The 18,329-nt window shown below is 43.4% G+C and overlaps 1 protein-coding gene across 1 annotated transcript in view; it reads right to left on the bottom strand.

Moving 5' to 3' along the window:
* arhgef40 (Rho guanine nucleotide exchange factor (GEF) 40) overlaps positions 1–15,428 on the bottom strand; it is a 24,559-nt gene extending 9,131 nt beyond the window's left edge. Inside the window, exons 1-14 of the mRNA XM_030780761.1 lie at positions 15,293–15,428; positions 9,292–9,384; positions 9,014–9,121; positions 6,715–7,000; positions 5,324–6,617; positions 4,681–4,940; positions 4,087–4,278; positions 3,662–3,776; positions 3,328–3,421; positions 2,955–3,041; positions 2,055–2,171; positions 1,238–1,336; positions 676–827; positions 294–432 (exon numbers count right to left, since the gene is read on the bottom strand). Coding sequence (XP_030636621.1) covers positions 294–432; positions 676–827; positions 1,238–1,336; positions 2,055–2,171; positions 2,955–3,041; positions 3,328–3,421; positions 3,662–3,776; positions 4,087–4,278; positions 4,681–4,940; positions 5,324–6,617; positions 6,715–7,000; positions 9,014–9,121; positions 9,292–9,384; positions 15,293–15,295 — 3,039 coding nt within the window. The 5' untranslated portion in view covers positions 15,296–15,428. The remainder of the gene's footprint in view (positions 1–293; positions 433–675; positions 828–1,237; positions 1,337–2,054; positions 2,172–2,954; positions 3,042–3,327; positions 3,422–3,661; positions 3,777–4,086; positions 4,279–4,680; positions 4,941–5,323; positions 6,618–6,714; positions 7,001–9,013; positions 9,122–9,291; positions 9,385–15,292) is intronic.
* Positions 15,429–18,329: the final 2,901 nt, after the last annotated feature.

The following is an 18,329-nucleotide window of genomic DNA, read 5'->3' as shown; positions in this document are numbered from 1 at the left end:
GTGTGTGTGTGTGTGTGTGTGTGTGTGTGTGTGTGTATGTATGTGTGTGTGTGTATGTGTGTGTGTGTGTGTATATGTGTGTGTATGTGTGTGTGTGTGTGTGTGTGTGTGTGTGTGTGTGTGTGTGTGTGTGTGTGGAGAAAGTGATGAGGAACAAGAGAAAGAGTGATGAGGGAGGGGACAAAGAAAGCAGAGAGGTCAGTATCGTATTACCGTTAAAACATCCATACATGTCATATGTTGCAGTAATATCATGCAGATTGACATGTTTACATCCTGTATCCGCTTCTCACCTTATCCAGCTTATCGACCAGTGAGGCCAGTCTGCCCAGTGCGTCCAGGTCACGGCCTCTTTGGTTAGACACGCGGACCAGACTATGAAGAGCGTCGTCAACGCTGTCATAGAGGTTAGAGGTCGATGCCAAGGCAGCCCTAAGAGAGACAGGGTTTCTCATGTGACTTGATCAATTCTCCTGTGATATTTTTAAATGCATAGTTCTATACAGCATTTCATAAGATCAGAAATCAAATACAAACGGACAGTTCCTTAGCCTGTACCGTCTCCTTGTGTAGAGCCATGAAAACCTACATTCTCAAAAATATTCTACTTTCTAATGGGTGCTAGTAAAAACTACTAGTTTAATTCAAATAAACTGTATTGAATTCCGCTGATACCTGCAGTCTGGTGACTTGTGAGCTAATCTGGATGCGCCATTGGTCAGCCCTGCCAGCCAAGCCCCGCCTCTCTGCTGGAGCTCTGTCAGCCGTTGATCAGCCAAGACGCTCGTCATCAGTTGTCTGTGTTTGTCAACGCTGAGGGTGACATTCTTAGGTGTGGGAAGACAACAGAATGGTCATAACTTTATTACCATGTCAATATCGTTATAGCATAATTCTTCTTCTTCTTCTTCTTCTTTTTATTTCGATTGTTATTGTTACTATTTTTGTTACTATTCTATTATCTAAAGCTTCTGTAGCTGATGTGTCAAAATCCGGTCCTGGAGGACCAGGGTCCTAGCGGTTTTTGTTTTCACCTCTTAGTTGCCTGTTGATTTTCACCATGAGAACAGGTGTGCACACTCTTCAGCCAATCAGAAATTGTATTTAGTTGGTCGACAGGAAAAACAGCAGGGCCGTGGCCAACCAGGACTGGATTTTGACACCTTTGTTTTAAAGCTGTCCAGATAAGTGACAAGATTTGTGAGACCCACAGTATGTATTTAGAGAAAAAATGTACCTTAATACAGTCAGGTAGTGGTTCTGTCTCCATAGACTGCAGTGCATGTCCTATCAGAGAGAGGGCGCTCTCGCATCGCTCAGTCAATTGTTCCAAACTCTACAGGGAAAAGAAGGAGAGCCCCTCATGATCAGTGACAGCTGTTTAATTATGTGTCTTTAATGTCAGTGTTCATTGGTTGGTTTCATATTAATGCGACCCAATTATGTTTTAACACTGAAAGCTCTCTTTGTGTGGGAAGATTCTGTTGCTATGTGCGTTGAGTTTATGCAGAGAACAGTTTTAGGGCCAAGTGGGGCTTTGAATTTGGCTTAAATTCATCAAAAAGAAATTTAAAGAACTCTGTTTACTCTCGTCTACATATAATTAGTCACTGGCGACACTGTTTCAACGTCCCTATTTCAGTTTAAAGTATTAGCAATGACACGCACAAAACGAAAAAAGGTGAAAAAGTGAATAAATGCCAGTGCATTTATATTTTATTTTATGGAATATTTACTTTCAGATTATTTCAGTGAGACTCAGTGAATGTGGGTGTTGTCTTGCGCGGTCACACAGGATGGCTAGTCATCTAGATATCATAAAGCCAAAAGAGGCTGTCATGCAAGGTTCTGTGTGAGAAAATACGAGGAATTTGAGGGCATGTGAGGTTTGGGTCGGGGGGGAAAGTAAACATTAGTAACCAACCAAAGAGCTACTTTCCAAACTTCCCTCCTTTTTCAGCTCTATTTCGGAGGCTCTGACTCCTAAACGCAACTTTATGAGAGCTTGGATAAGTTACAGAACAAGACATTAAATATCCTTGAGAAATTCTCACCAGCCTGAATACCAGCCAATCAGAATGAGAGTGATCGAAGTCTCCGCCCATCTCCGGGGTTAACTGCTGCCTATCCACAAACTGCTGCAGGACCCCCGTACCTCGAACCGTGTGCACCTGCAAACAGACAAAAGCAGGGGGGAGGGGAACACAGACAAGGCAGAAAAGTGAGTAATCTTTCGGTATCGCTCATGACGGTAAGCGTCTAATTTAAACAACAGCAAACAGAGTCTGACAGAGTCCCACAGGAAAAGACCTAAATGGGTCTTTGGGGACGGAGCCAACAGAGAGAATAAACAAATGAACAGCTCATAGTCTTTTCGTTGGGAGACATAATATATCCCATTGTGAAGTAACGTAGCATAATTCAATAGTACACGATGAAATGTAGTGCCATGTATTGAGTTTTGTCTGTACAGATAATCGAATGCATCTCGGTACTTTATTGTGATAAAGTACTGCGGCGTAGTGAAGCGAAACGGTGATATACTGCTGTCTCGTGTTCTGTTGTTTTGTGTAGTGTTTTGTTGTTTTTGTGTGGTGTCTTGTGCAGTGAAGTCCAGTTGTTTAATGAGATTTCATGTTTTATGTGATGTGCCTTGTGTTTTGTGTGGTGTTTTGTTGTTTTCGTGTGGTGCTTTGTTGTTTTTGTGTGGTGTTTTGTACAGTGAAGTCCAGTTGTTTAATGTGTTTTATGTGATGTACCTTGTGTTTTGTTGTTTTGTGTGGTGTTTTGTCATTTTGTGTGGTGTTTTGTACAGTGAAGTCCAGTTGTTTGATGTGTTTTATGTGATGTACCTCGTGTTGTGGTGCTTTGTTGTTTTGTGTGGTGCTTTGTTGTTTTTGTGTGGTGTTTTGTACAGTGAAGTCCAGTTGTTTGATGTGTTTTATGTGATGTACCTCGATGCCATCCAGGCTGGGCTGAGACAACTCCTGCTGCTCCTCAGTCAGGATGAGTACAGAGCCAAGACCAACGGGACACTGAGTCTGTTCAACACAAACACACACACACACACACACACCCATGCACCCGTGCACACACACACACACAGGCACACACACACCCATGCACACGCCCACACACCCATGCATGCACACAGATATATCACACGTTTGCACACACAGAAATAATGAATACTTGTTGTGTAGGCCCTTGATCACCAACATAAACACACCCAGTGACAAAAAATAAAACTGAACAGTAAAGGACGCCCCACACACACACACACACACACACACACACACACAAGGGGACATGCATACGCTGCCCCACCTTGAAGAGTCTTAGGGCAGAGAGACAGAGCTCAGAGGGCGGAGTCTGTCTGCTGTCCACTATTACAGTCAGTCCTTTCTCTCTGGCAGCTGGTCTGTCAAAACATGATGTCACACATTCAGCGCACAGCCTTACACAGACTCCCCCTTCACTAGACCGCGTTTCACTTAGGCCCCCAAGTTACTACAAGTTCTATTGTGAGATAAGCTTATTGTGCTGCCTGTTTTGAAAGGACACTGTGTGTTGCCGAGACTGTGGTCAGACTGACTGAGTGACTGACTGTTGCCATGGCGTCATGTTGTAGAGCCTGACCCTGACAAAAGAAACCGATTACCGTGTGATTCTGTAGTAGCAGGACAACACGCGAGCCATTTCGTCGACACGGTAACCCTCCTCTGAGACATGGGCTTCTGTGACAACCAGCCCACGCCCTAGTCTGTCCACGGTACCTTTAATGAAAGAGAGAAAGAGAGAGAGAGAGAGAGAGAGAGAGGGAGGGAGCACAAAAGAAAAAGATGAGTAAAGACAAAACAGAAGTGAAAAGTTGAAGCAAGCTCCGCAGAATGAAAGAATGGTCGAGAAAGATGCCCGTCCAGGTTTTGAATTGATATAAATCAATGTTGTGCAAGCAGAAGTACAAGCATAATTGTGTTTCCGTGAGGAATTTGTCATTGTTCCTGGACAGGATACTGTTTGTATTCTTTGAGATCATCCTCAAGCCAAGAAAAAGAACAAAACATTGTCAGCGCAGAAAACTACCTGTCAGCATCAGTTTTCCTGATTGGAGGAGTTCCTGATCTAAATCTCTTAGTAAGGGCGGAGTTTCGGCAGTTTGTCCATCTGATTGGCCGGTAGTTGCTACTGGCAACGCCTCTTCTGGCAGTTTTTCTGGTATGGACATGCTTCTTTGGCACTCAGTTTCGGCAGGAATGTCAGATTGAAGTTCTTTTTCTGAATGGCAAAAGGCAGTCTATTATTTTTTTTTTTATTATCGCTTTTTAATACACATGACGTGAGCGTAATATTTCAATATTTCTTAGAAGCTGTGTTAATTCAGTCATAAAATATATTTTCTTGTCTCAGGGCAACATACATGCATATATACATACTCATGAAAATGGATGTTAAACCTATCATTCATTCCTTGCTGGATCACACAGCATACGGTACCATCAACAATGTGTATCCGTCCATTAATAAAATTCAGCTTTAGACATTAGTCTGTCAAGCCTTTGCTTTCATCAATGCTCAAACAGAAAAAAAAAACAAAAAACCAATAAGTAAAAATAGCATGGGAGAAGCTTTTAAGTAACGCTTTAAGCTGTTAATAGGAGAAAATAGGAGAAAATGAACCTCCACTTAATTTCTTTGGCTTATCCTTCGCCTCTCTGTCATTGGCTACAGCACATTCTTTATTAGCCCCTGAGACTTGCTGTTTTGGCTCCAACTGGTTGTCTTGGATGACTGGCAGTTGGAGGGTGGCGGATGAAGTGGTGCCAGACTGGGATGTTTTGCTTGGGGATTTTGAGGTGGGGTGGTCACCTTTCACTCTCTGGGTCAGGCGGCCACCAGATTTGCCCTTTCCTTTGCCTCCTTTAACCTTTCTCTTCCTCCTGGGGTTAATAAGAAGCATCGTAGGCTTAGCTTGGATCAAAGATTTTCTCTGACTCAGATGACAGATTGATAGCTCAAACTATGACTCTACTGCCAAGACAGCTGGCCACACAAGACAGCTTGTTTATCTTTGCATAAAAAAAAAAATTGAAATTTCTGGTTGCTCTGTGAGCAGAAATAAAGAATCAGGAATGTAGTACAGCATGTTTGTGTCATAATAATAAAAAACAACCCATGTTCATGCAACTTTTACACCGCAACAGTCGTAGATCAAATCGAAAGCATGACTTCATCACAACAATTTTGGCGCTTGCAAAAAAAAAAAAAGTGATTGTTAAAGTGTAAGTTCAAACTCCTTCGATGAAAGTATGTTGTGTCCTACCTAGGGGCTCTGAATCCTCCGGTTTTCACCTCTTTTCCTCTGGGACACACACGTTCCTCCTGCTTCCCAGCATGCCTTTCTTCCACAGGATTTTCCGTACCTGATTTTGGGAGGGTTTTCTCCGGTTTTCTGTACTCTTTAGAGTCCTCTGTATAAGCTTCAGCTCCGTTATGACCATTAACACATGAGTTTGACTCATTTTTTTTAACGCTAGAGTCTGTCAAAGATTTACTCCTCGTTTCAGATCCTACGGCCAATTGGCTTGCGGCATTGTCCTCACTACCAGAAATATCAGCCAGTGGGATCTTAGCATTGGCTGTATTATCCATTGGCGTTGCAGCATGATCAGAACTACTTGAAGAATCAGCCAACAACCTATCAGCATCACTGAAAACCTTGTCTTGATGAGATCCCTGATCTGATTGGCCTTCTGCGTGTTCCCCTTTGTGATGGGCCAAGTCATCAGCTTCCTTTCCACCAGAACTCTGCCTACTTTCAGAACCTTTCCCTCTCTGACTTTCTTCCCAAGGAAGTGTGCAGCCAGCCCCATCCCTCTCCTTACCCACCCCAGGTCTCCGCTCCTTGGCTGGACCTTCCAAATAGAGTCCCTGGGTATCCAGGCTTGCCCTGTTCCCTTCATCAGAGTCCTGGAGGGAAGAAGGGTACGACCGTCTCTCCCTTCCCAGATCGATAACCCTGGGAGGAGGCCGAGAGTTCCCCCAGTCTCTTCGCGCTGGAGCTCCAGGTTCCCTTCCCATGTGGTTGCTGTCTCTCCGGACTAAGAAGCCCACCCTGCTCCCTCCGTCAGAGCGGCCGACGCCCCATGCCTTCCCGCGGCGTATCCGGATGGCCTTACTCCTCCGGCACAGCGGAAGGGTCTTGGTCTTGCAGATGCCGTGCATCTCCAGGTAACGCTGTTTGGTGTCTGTGCCTCCATCGGGACCTCCGCGAGGTTCCAGGAGCTCAACGTAGTCCCCTGCGCCTTCGGTTGAGAGGCGCTCCTCGCTGCTCCTCCTCCTCTGATGCGGGAGGCCCGATTCCACCTCGTCGCCGTCGGGAGGAAGGTCATCCTCCTCATCCCAAGACCAGGAGTCCAGCTCTCCGGAGGATGAGCCCCAGCCCAGACCCCCACCTGTGGGGGAAAGGTCACCAGGGAGGTCTGAAGCAGGGGTTCCTAGCGGTCCAAGGTCGTCTGTGGGATTATGGATGAATTTGGGGTAGACCACCTCTGCCCACGGCAACCGGACCACCCCGTCACATGTGCTAACCAGACACGTGTCCAACCCTCCTGCACCTCCTATAGAGAGAGAGAGAGAAGACGCATCATAATGCAGTGTTGAAATGAATTTTTTTTTTCCCTTGTAGCTCAACCATGGCTTGTGCTCTCTCACCTTCTCTCTTGCAACCACGCTCTTTGTTAATGCAGTGTAGCCACTCAGCAGTGAACACCAGGGGGTGCTGTGACTCCGGCACCAAGACTTCTTGCACGTTTCGGCCCCCGGGGGCCAAACATTTGAGGGCCAGTCGGGGACAGCGTGTAGAGAAGGGCACCACCTGCAGGTAAAAGTCAGTACTGTGCAGCAGCCTCCAGTCTAGAGTAGAGAGCTGAACAACCACCTTTTCCCCTAAACACAGCGGCCAGCCAGAGTGCAGGAACAAGCAGCCCAGGTACTGTGACTGTATGATGGAAAGACAGAGAGACAGAGGGGGAGAGAGAGAGAGAGGGTGGGGGAATGAATAGAGTGAGTGAGAGAGAGAGAGAGGGGGGTGGGAGAGAGGGACAGAGGGGGAGAGAGAGAGAGAGAGGGTGGGGGAATGGATAGAGCAACAGCGAGAGAGAGGGGGAGAAAGAGAGAGACAGAGGGGGAGAGAGAGAGAGAGAGAGAGAGAGAGAGAGAGAGAGAGAGGGAGAAAGAGAGAGGGGGAGAGAGAGAGGGAGAGAGAGAGAGAGAGAGAGAGGGAGAAAGAGAGAGACAGAGGGGGAGAGAGAGAGGGAGAAAGAGAGAGACAGAGGGGGAGAGAGAGAGGGAGAGAGAGAGAGAGGGGGAGAGAGAGAGGGAGAGAGAGAGGGAGAGAGAGGGGGAGAAAGAGAGAGACAGAGGGGGAGAGAGAGAGGGAGAGAGAGAGAGAGGGTGGCAAAATGGATAGAGCGAGAGAGAGAGAGAGAGAGGAAGATCAGTCAAAATCAGAAGCTGATGTAACATCCAAAGTAAACCTCAGGTCAGGAATCTATAAAGTAACACAACCAAGCAGCTCAGAGCACAACACCATGATCTTTACCTACTGCTTTTCAAACTACCATTCCAAATGTATCCGCAAACAGCTCTTTTAACCTACTGCCAGAAATAAGAGTTTGTCTGTTCTTGCCGTTCCTCTCTGTATGTCTGGTTCTCTGCAATCTTTCCCTCTGAGAAAGCTTACACAACTCTTCTATCTATAAAAGAATACTGTCTTACCCAGATTCGAGAGCTGAGAAACTAAACTCTTGTCAGATTTGCCAAGCTATTTTCACTCTTCAATTACCCAATGAGGTGTGCTCCTTCCCCCTCTGTCCCTCCCCCTTCGCTGCCAATCTAACACAGAGCTCACAAGACTATTATCAAATTATATTCAGGAATCAACGCCCCACCTCTGTCGGAATAGTCTTTCTTTCTTTCTTTCTTTCTTTCTTTCTTTCTTTCTTTCTTTCTTTCTTTCTTTCTTTCTTTCTTTCCCTGACTGTTCATAGGCTTCCACACCCTTTCTTTCAAGTTCTGTTATAGTCAGCGCAGCAATTTTGTGAGGTACAAAAATATCTGCAGCATGAACATAAAGATATAATTGACACTCTCTCTGTCTGGAATCTTACTCTCTCTCCTAAGTGTTATTACGTTTTTCGATATTCCCTGTTCTCACGATCTTCCGTTTGGTGAGTCAAAAAACTCACACCCTCGCTTTCTTGACTTGTCTCCCTCTGTTTCCACCTCTCTCCCACACTTCATCCATCCATCTCTCTCTCTTTCTCCCTCTCTCTCTCTCTCTATTTCTCTCTCTTTTTCAATGTGCTCTTGTGTTCTGTCTTACTCTCCCTCCCCCTCTATTGCTCAATCAATCCTCTATATAACCCTAAACCTGCCCCCCCCTCCTTACATTTCTCCTGCTCCCATGAAAGTAGGAGCCATGCTCTCTGACTGCTCCTCCCTCTCTCTCACTCTATTTCTCCCTCCTCTCCTCTCCTCTCCTCTTCCAGTCCGGCAGAGTCCCATATGGAAAGAATTATTGTCATGACTCATACTCCCAGCGCCAGTAAGCTTCATCCAGCGACAGTGAAAACACAGCCGCCTGAGAATGTGAATGCGCGCATGTGAGAGAGGATCACAGCGCTTTTGTGTATGCATGTGTGCATGTGTTTCTGAATGCGTGTGGGGGAGAGAGTGTGAGTGTGTGTATCTGTGTATGTGTACGTGTGCGTGTGCATGTGTGTGCGTCTTTCTGAGTGTGTGTGCGTGTGTGTGGGAGAGCGTGTGTGTATGCAAACATGTGCAGGACTGCATGTGAAAAAGTCAGAGACAGAATGTGTGACTACGGGAAAATGAGATTAAGGGCATGAAGGTATGAATGTGTGTGTGTTTGAGAGAGAGAGAGAGAGAGAGAGAGAGTGCTGAGTTATTATATTACTCCCGTTCAGCGGCTCAGTGACTGAATACTTACACAAGCGTGCTGCTGTAGTCTGTGAAGGAGATTCTTGGCAGGGATAAAGTAATCCAGCAGATACCTCAAACTGTCATGCTGGTAGGTTGACTCCAGTACAGAAAATACCTATCAGAAAATGCACACGTGCACACACACACATACACATAGACAGACATACACGCGTAGACTTTAACACACAGCTCAACCCACAGTCAGCAGCGTTTCACGTGCTCTGAAACGGAAGCCGACATAAAGGCAGTGAAGGTGTGAGAATAACAGAATGGATAACTGTCCACCTGAGAGAGGAGAGGAGGGGCGGTGCTCTCAAACGGAGGATAGAGGGATGAGAGAGCCCCCTGCACACAGTCCTCCACTGCCTCCGAGCCCTGCTACAGACAGAGGGAGAAAAAAGTCAGGGAAAATCCAAAAAAGAAAAAAAAAAAAAAAAGAAAATCCCACACACACACACATATATATATAAATATATATGTTTATGTGTGTGTGTGTGTGTGAGAGTGTGTGTGTGTGTGTGTGTGTGTGTGGTGTATATACATACACACACACACACACACACACATATATTTGTTAAAGGCACTGTAAATGCGGCAACATGTGTGTCTGTGTGTGTGGTTGTGTTTGTGAGACAGAGAGAGAAAGAGACAAGAGTGGATCCATATCTGTAAGCTGAGTGCATGCTATGCAGTGATGATAACCAAATGTATAAGACAGCCGGCTTGTTTCACTCTCACTCAGACATAACTTCCTGTTTTAGTTCCTGTTTCCTATCACTGCCAAATAACACAGTACAATTGTCCAAATGCTCCTGCAGTGGGCCTAAATGTTGACCCATGTGAGAATTCCTTTCCAGAACTCTCCTAAAGTCTACTATAACTTGTAACTTTGAGTAGTGACCAGAGAAACAGTGAGGGAAAGCCCTTAACACGCAAAACACACAGTGTTTATTTTTCTGCAGTGTTGTCGGCATAGCAACTCACAATGTTTTTTTTTTTTCTTCCCCTCGTTCCTACGCATTCACTATTTCTCCATTTCTCTGGCTACCTCTTTCTGCCTCTCCTTCTTTCTGTCCTTCTCTTTCTCTCTCTCTCTCTCTCTCTCTCTCTCATTCTTTTTTCTCTACCTCTCGCAGTGTCATCTGACAGCAATTACACTAAAACGTCTTCATACTTAAAAACAGACCGTGTTTCCAAAGTTCTGCAACAGCCAAAGAAGAGAGAAAAAAAATGGTAAGAAAAGAAAAGGAAAAAAGAGAAAAGAATATGTGGAAAAAGCGAGGGATGGCTGGGGAAAGTGGGCCAGGAAGGGGGTTTCTATGAAAGACCGAAAAAAAAAAGTGTAGGAAGAATTGAGGGGAGCAAGAGGAAAGAAAAACAAACTGAGAAAGAAAATGGCAGGAAAGAAAGTGAAAAAAGAGGTGGTGGGGTTGAAAAGAGAACGAAAAGAAGAATAAAAAAAGGGGGGGGGGGGTGGACTTATGTGTTTGAGCTGACGGAGAGAAAGACTTGGCGCGTCAGCACGGGCGACACGAACGGAGGGATGAACATGAAAAAGTGAAACCGCCAAGCTAGGCCCCTGCACAGAGCTGCAGACCGACCGCAGAGTTAAACTCATCTGAAACACGTCACGACCAAATATTTACCCGTCAAATCAGTCGCCGGACAACGCTAAACGCAGGTTATTGTGTCACACAAGAAAACAACAACGTGTAATACACAGTGTTTAAAACGATAACGTAAAAAACATTACCGCACAGACAATGGATGCCAAATGAATGATGTACTTCCGCATGTATGCATGCATGTATGTATGTATGTATGCATGTATGTATGTATGTATGTATGCCTGATCATTACGTTCCTACGAACACACACTTATTAGAGCACGTGTGTACGCCTCGTCGCTACTCATCCTTCTAGTTTACGTCTGACAGATGTCTTCAGCGGGTGGCGACACGCCAAACTGACACGACAGCAGATGCAAAATAGTGATTACATCGTCATCGTCATCATCATCATCATCATCATCATCGTTAACTGTGTCACTGTGAATGAGACCACACCGATCACTGGGAGGAGGTTCTGATTGTTTTTGCAATATGTTCGAGTTTCTATAAGGAAATGGATCCGAAAACCAACTCAAACCCTTTTCATTTTCATTAAGGTGAATAAATGAGATTGCACAATGCCGTGATACTGCGAAGCTTGCGTCTGATTTGGAAATAGGTGAAAAAGGGGCAGTAAACTAACAAAAGGTTAGTGTACCCCCACCCCATCCAAAAAAACATTACAGTGATATCGAGTGATAGTACTGATACATTAATTGGCTATACAAGGATTTGAACAGCTACCTTGTACAGATTTTAGAGAAGGGTGTTACCGTGACATAGTTACTGCGGCATTTTTCACCACAGTCTAAGTATGTAATAGTGTGTTAGGAGAGCCCCTCTCACTCACTGAATGTAGACGGTGTTTTTTACTCTGATGTGGGAGACAGCCTGAGATTCCAGACAATACACTCACGAGCATTTGATGATAAGGATCTTCTTAAGGATCTTAAATCGGAAGCTCCACAGACCGAAGACTGGTCCCTTTGACTACTGGTTTTGGGCCTCACCCCTTGTTCACGGCTTCGGACAACTGAGTCATCAAACAGAGGCTCTGTTTGGTCATCAGAGCTCCTTAACTCAATAAAACCCTATTACCCACCCACCCACCCATTACGTTTGAGTCTCACTCCATCAGAACTTACATTGTACTTGCTTTGAACTACAGTCAAAGGCTTCGAGCTGTCTGGCACGGTTTTGAAAGACGTTATCTCAGTCGTGGTCCTCCGAACTTCGATTTAAAACGCTCAAGTTCAAACCGAAGCATGAACGCGATTCTTTGAACTTGCCAAATTCTGATAGTTCAATGGATTTTTTTTTTTTTTGGTGAATGAACCTAGAATTTGGAGCTTAGATTATTTAGTCTCGACATCACGTCCGATGAAAAAGTCCATTTCAGATCTTTGGTGTCTCACAAAGAAACTACGCCAAGAATTTGAGCTTCCCATTGGCCTTGTGTAACTCTAGCTCACATGGTGCTTCTAGATTTTACACTGTTACTCAGACACAGCCAGTCACAGGCCAGTAACTATCCACACGTCCCATTCAGACAGAGGCCTGGATTCAAACAATGAGATTCACACAGCAATGCACTTTTGAAACGCCTCTGTTTTTCACTCACAGTAAGCACAATACCCAGAGTGACGAATGATTCCAATCGTGTTTACTCTAAAGACCTGACATCAGTTTGGTAAGGTGAATCATTCTGGAGTGAACGCAAACGTGACCGAAAGCAGTTCAGTGTCTGGAGCGTTTTGCCTGTTTGTATCCCAGACTGACTGTCCAAACAGTTAATCCGGTGAATGCAGAAATATGACTGATTTGTACATTCACGACCCGTGTCTATTCTATAAAATTTGCCTAATGGCTTATTCTGTAAACGCGCTTATTGATGGCAGAGAAAATGATTACTTCCAGCACAGCTCATCGTTATAATCCAGTTGCTATGAATTATTACACAAATTATACTAGCAATAGTAAGGCATTCAAGTGATCTAAATTCCAGCAACAACGTTGGTAATAAGAATTCATTAAGTTACCCGCCTCTGCTATTCTAATTTTAATGTAAAACACATTTCATAATGAAAGAGATGAATCCTCTGAATCTTAACACCGAAACAGGCTACAAACCTTTGAGTGTTAAACCCACTTAGTTTGCAGTGATATAAAATGAAATGAATATTGTGGAATTTAAAAAAAAATCCTCAATAAAGTCTGTTTTAACTACGAACCATTTTAAAATAGCATGAAGTCTTCCTGATAAATATCAGTGATAAAATTTGCTCTTGTGCCACGTAAAGTTACCAATAAACAGTATTAGCATATTGTTATGTCTGTCTGTGTATTGTTAAGTTATATTGTAAGAATATTAGAGTATGATACAGCATGGTGTGTGTGTGTGTGTGTGCGTGTGTGTCTTTGCACGTGTACGTACATCGCACGCTATACGGCCTTGATTTTCTTGGCTCATAAAATACCTGTAATATGATCACTGATTGGTTGAAGTGATTTATTTAGCAAAGTAATAAATAAGGTTGGTGAATGTAGCGTGACGAGCTTGTGTGCTTTGCAGTCAGTAACACACACACACATACACACACACACACACACACAGAACAGACAGGGGCTTTCTGCAGAGGCCATGGATATGTCACTCTTCCTTTCCACTTCCTTTCTTTCTCTCTGGACTCTAACACGCAGCCTCCAACGGAAGAGGCAGAGTTAGCCATTCAAGCAGATGTTGGCTGACAGAGAGAGAGAGAGAGGGAGAGAGAGAGAGAGAGAGAGAGAGAGAGAGAGAGAGAGAGTGTGTACACATATAAAGACAGACAGTGAGAAGAAAAAGAAAATGTGTGCGTGTGTGAAAGAGAGAGAGAGAGAGAGAGAGACTATGGGGAACACGGGAAATAATGATAGAAACCAGATGCTGATTGCAGAGAGAGAGGAAGAGAGAGAGAGAGAGAGAGAGAGAGAGAGAGAGAGAGAGAGAAAGAGAGAGAGATGCTTCTTCCCAGCCCCCTTTGCGATTTTTCCCAACAGACTTAAAATAACATAATTTCAAACAGAAAAGACAACCATTTATACCCATTCCCCAAGAGTTTCGGTTCCTCTCTGCCCCCATACTGAGCAACAGGGATCTTTCCCCTACTCATCTGTCTCCGCCGGGTTTTCCAATAATGTAAGACAGGGTCTACGCAGTCACCAGAGTAATACTGAGAGAACTGTGCACAGGGTGAGATTTTAAATGTAGTTGTGTTTTAATCTGTCAAACAGCAACAGGTGAATGAATGTTTATCCAGATGTCATATGATTATGATGCATAACAGGGTGTGTATGCAGGCACTGGCCTGGAACATGTATTCAGTCGCTCCATGTTTTTCCAGTGTACACTGGACAGTGTGAAGGCCAGACTCGTCTAGTGGTTTGTGTGTGTGTGTGTGTGTGTGTGTGAGTGTGTATCTTTATTCCTCTCTATTCTTTTCAACCCTGTTCCTTCCTGCTCTCTCTCTCTCTGTCTATCTCTGACTGTCTTTCTCCAGTTCTCTTTTCAATCTGTTTCTTCCTTTATTTCAGTCCAATACGGAAAATGCAGCATCATCCAAACCACCAACATGACTCTCCAAGCCTCCCAAAATAAAACAGGTCTCTCTCTCTTTCCCTCACACACACACACACACACACACACGCACACTCACCCTCTCTCTAATTCCCTCCCTTTTCTCTCTCCATCTCTTACTGCCAAACTACTCCACCCTGTCCCACACACCAAATGTTGGAAGAGAACTAAAAAGACTCATTTCGTCTGGCTGTCTGTAGACAAACCAGGAGCACATATCTCTGTCTGACAGTTGGTCTGTCTCTCCCGTGCTGATGTGACAAGCAGATAGCTAAATTACTGTCCTTCTTTTCTCTCTTTATGACGGTTTGCACCCATATGGGCAGACAAGGTTAGTTTTACAACTTCTGTACCCCAAAGTACTAATGGTTTCCAGACTAGCTACTGGAAAGAGTACAGTGAATAATCCAATCGAATTCCCACTCGCCATTCAGCTCTTGACTAGTGCCAAAACTGAACTCAATACAAGGCGTTCTGCCATCAAGGCAATACTTTAGCATTGTATTTTAAGTTCGTATGTTAGAAGATATTTCCATTTGTTTCTGTCAGATTTCAGAGTGGATACGACAGCGTCTATCAGATTCAAGTTGTGTGGCCCGTTCTGAAAAGTCTATTGATCGAACAGACAAAAATCCTCTTGGCAAAAACAAAAGTGTTTTGATGCCTTTTGTGAGAGCGAAAATTGCCAACTTAAGCAAAATGACTTGAACGCTAGGCTGCTAAACTACTTAAGAGTAGTCTTCTTCGGACATTCGCCTCTATATAAATTTAAGCAAGGAGGGGAAATCCCCAACTCCGTACTCACCTAACTCTTCGCTGCGAGTAGTAATAAGGAGATAAGAATTCACTGCACATCTTGGATGAAATTATCGCTCTGCTATCAATTACTGCTTACATTCTAAACAGATAGACTAATCTAGCTACCGCTTTGTGATAAGTAATGAACCTTGTCCATAACAGCACTACAAGCAATTTACTCCAGGAAAGCTCATTTTAAACTAAGTGTCAGTCTGTTGAGACAGGAAACTCTTGACGATTACGGCATTCCAGAGGGGCTTACCATGACTCAAATCCGATGCGTAGATCCTACATTGTCCTCTGTTCTTGCCTGTTCCGTTCAGACTCGTCTCTTCTCTTGAAAAAAACACATGTTCCTCTCGACGAGCAGTTGTGACAATATGTCTCAGTGGTCACGATTCAAGATTCGGTGAGACAAAGTGTTTTTTAGTGACATTATAACGGTTCCTTACTCGCTCGCTCTCTCTCCGCGCCTGAACCGCTATATCCCAGTGAGCGAGAGCTGAGAGAGAAAGAAGCATTTCTTTCCTTGTAGTCTAATGTCAGTCCCGTACCCCTCCCTCTGGTCTGCTTAACAAGAGCACTACAGTCCCACTCATAACCGACGTTGCACTCAAAGTTTCCGCTTTTTTTCCCCTCCTGCATAAAGAATAAACAATGAAACAGTGCAGCTGTCTCTAAGTTTAACTACCTAAGGCATAGATTTCATGGAATAAATTCTACTAAATGAAATACTGATTTTTTGCCCCAACATTTCTGACTGAAAGTTTTGGTAATAACCAACTACTGAGCCTATGAAAGTCTAGACGCCCCTATTTCACAGGACTGCATGCATGTTTATCCACCCCCCCCCCCCAAAAAAAAACATACAAACAAATAAACAAACAAAGAACGCGTCTATGTGGTTTGATTCATTACTTGTTATTGCATACGATTTGCGGAAGCAAACAACAAATTGTGTTTCTGGGTACAAATTCAAATTACAACAGACATTTTTCAGACCAGTTCACATTTATGACATTGTTGTGTGCTTTATTGGGAATCGGACAGGTTTAAATTTTATTCATATTAAGACCACACATAACATTCGCGATAATTACTTACTAATTACTATTAACTTACTAATTAATTACCTAGATACATATTTTGATAGTTGCAAAAAACCATGATAATTAAACCGTGACAAAGGTTTGACCGCATTTTATCTATGTCTTTATTGTTATTATCGCCCCCACCCCCCGCCCCAATCGTTATCAATGTTGCGCAGAAAACCGCCCTTTGGCGTTGCTGATATTGTACAATGGCGCCCTCTGGTGTTCAAATCCCACGTTCACATTACGCGCTACATTTAAAAGAGAGGAATAATCTGTTTTATCAAATGTCAGGTCGATTTGACTCATCCTCTGACAACTGCTTGTTTACTGTACATTCTTCCTTTTCCTTAGCACTGTAATTTCATTCAGTACTTTTTTGAGCTGCGTTCCAAAGCGCTAACCTTCTCTCCCAGATCTGGCAAAAACTTTACAACAACGCAATTAACATTATTAATGACAAATTCAAATGGGATCCGGCACACATTCACAAACCGCTGTAAAAATAAACTTAACCATTTGAATGTTTGTGTGAATGTTTTCTTCCTGTGCTACGTTTATTTATTTATTTGTTTGTTTGGCTTCCATAGCTCCCAGTTCTTTCAGCACTTTAGACAGGCAGCGCACATTAGACAGGCAGCGCTCACCTGTGCCCACAGTGATGTCAGTCAGCCGGGTCTGGGCCAGATCACCGAACTCTGAGTCGCTCCCCCTGACGCTGTGTGTCTCTGAGAGACGAACCGAGCAGCAGAGCCGATGCAATGTCTTAATTTCTTTTTAACCAAGGTTCAGATTCACTTTGACAAACGGTGGAAATAGGGGTGTAGGCTATCACTGGTCATAGGAGGACGCGGCATCGTGAACCATCTGGAAGAACGGATCCAACAGATCCCAGGACTGACAACATCGATCCCAGTTCAGAAGAGTGCGATCTCTCTGAATGGGAAAATGCCGCGAGACCGGAATCGACATCATTTCAGATGTATCTATGATTGCATATCATTTTAGATGAAATGCATAGAATTTCTATGAGGCAATGATCGTAGAATATCTCTTGTCATAAAAATGTCTGTCTGAATGTTCTTCACTCAATTATTATGTATTATCAGTTCTTGTTGCTATGTACAGTAACTCTGTCAGACGCCATGTACTGAGACGGTTTTCCATCTTTGTGGCCTATCAGCTGTGTGCCGGCACAGGACCTCAGGGAGTTAAATTCTTCGTTAATTATGTTATTATGAGTATTAAGTAACAAATGTAACAAAATCATCATCATCATCGTCATCGTCATTATTATTATTGTTGTTGTTGTTATATGTAACTATATTGTATATATTATGTAAGTAACCAAGTCATCAAGTCAGTACAGTTTGTCTTTAAAATTATGTTCTTTATAACTTTATAATCAAACTATGCCAAGATATTGTACTATACTGGTGGTAATGTATTAACCGTTCAGGACTTGCAGTCTTTTCAGGACAGAGTTTGTTCCATAAAACAAATTACAAGTTGTTTGTTTTCATTGGTTTGGCCAAAGATCCTATCAAACCTAACTCATGAGAGGAAAGTCCCTCCTCTAAAATAACTTTGTTATCTATATTGTGATAAAAGTTATCTATACTGTGAGAAACTTTAAAGAATCACGTATTTGTGCAAATATGGTCAGGTATTTATTGTACAACTGAAATTGTTTCTGGAAGTACCTTTTATGATCATAATCACTGTTTTTTCTTTTCTTTCTTTCTTTCTTTTTTTTTTTTTTTTTTGTCCCGTGATGTTTTACAATGGGTCAACAACACTGTATGGCTCCCTCTTGTGGAGGAAATTTAGATCAGTTTTGATGCTGGTACTGTGTGACCCTATGCAAACTGTTTCTTTTAGTAAGGTGAACCTGAAAACAAATGAGGAACACTCATAACTCAGAATGATTGATTACCTAAAAACAGACAAAAAATCACAAAGGTGATGATATGTAACTTTAAAGAGTATAAGTGAATGAAAGTACACGTGAGTACACGAGAGCCACTGAAATGGTCTAAGACAAAATTAATGGTGTGATACGAGAGAATCTCTGCACTCAGTGGAATTCACCAGCTGCAAGGCCCTGTGAGGAAATAAAGAAATATCAGCCAACTGACCAACCAAGCAAGCAACAAAACAACTGTAACCCACTAACTAACCAACCAACCAACCAACCAACCAACCATC

The sequence above is a fragment of the Chanos chanos genome, chromosome 7 (genome assembly GCF_902362185.1).
Source record: "Chanos chanos chromosome 7, fChaCha1.1, whole genome shotgun sequence".
NCBI classification, from domain to species: Eukaryota; Metazoa; Chordata; class Actinopteri; order Gonorynchiformes; family Chanidae; genus Chanos; species Chanos chanos.
This window is presented reverse-complemented; position numbering and strand designations above follow the sequence as displayed.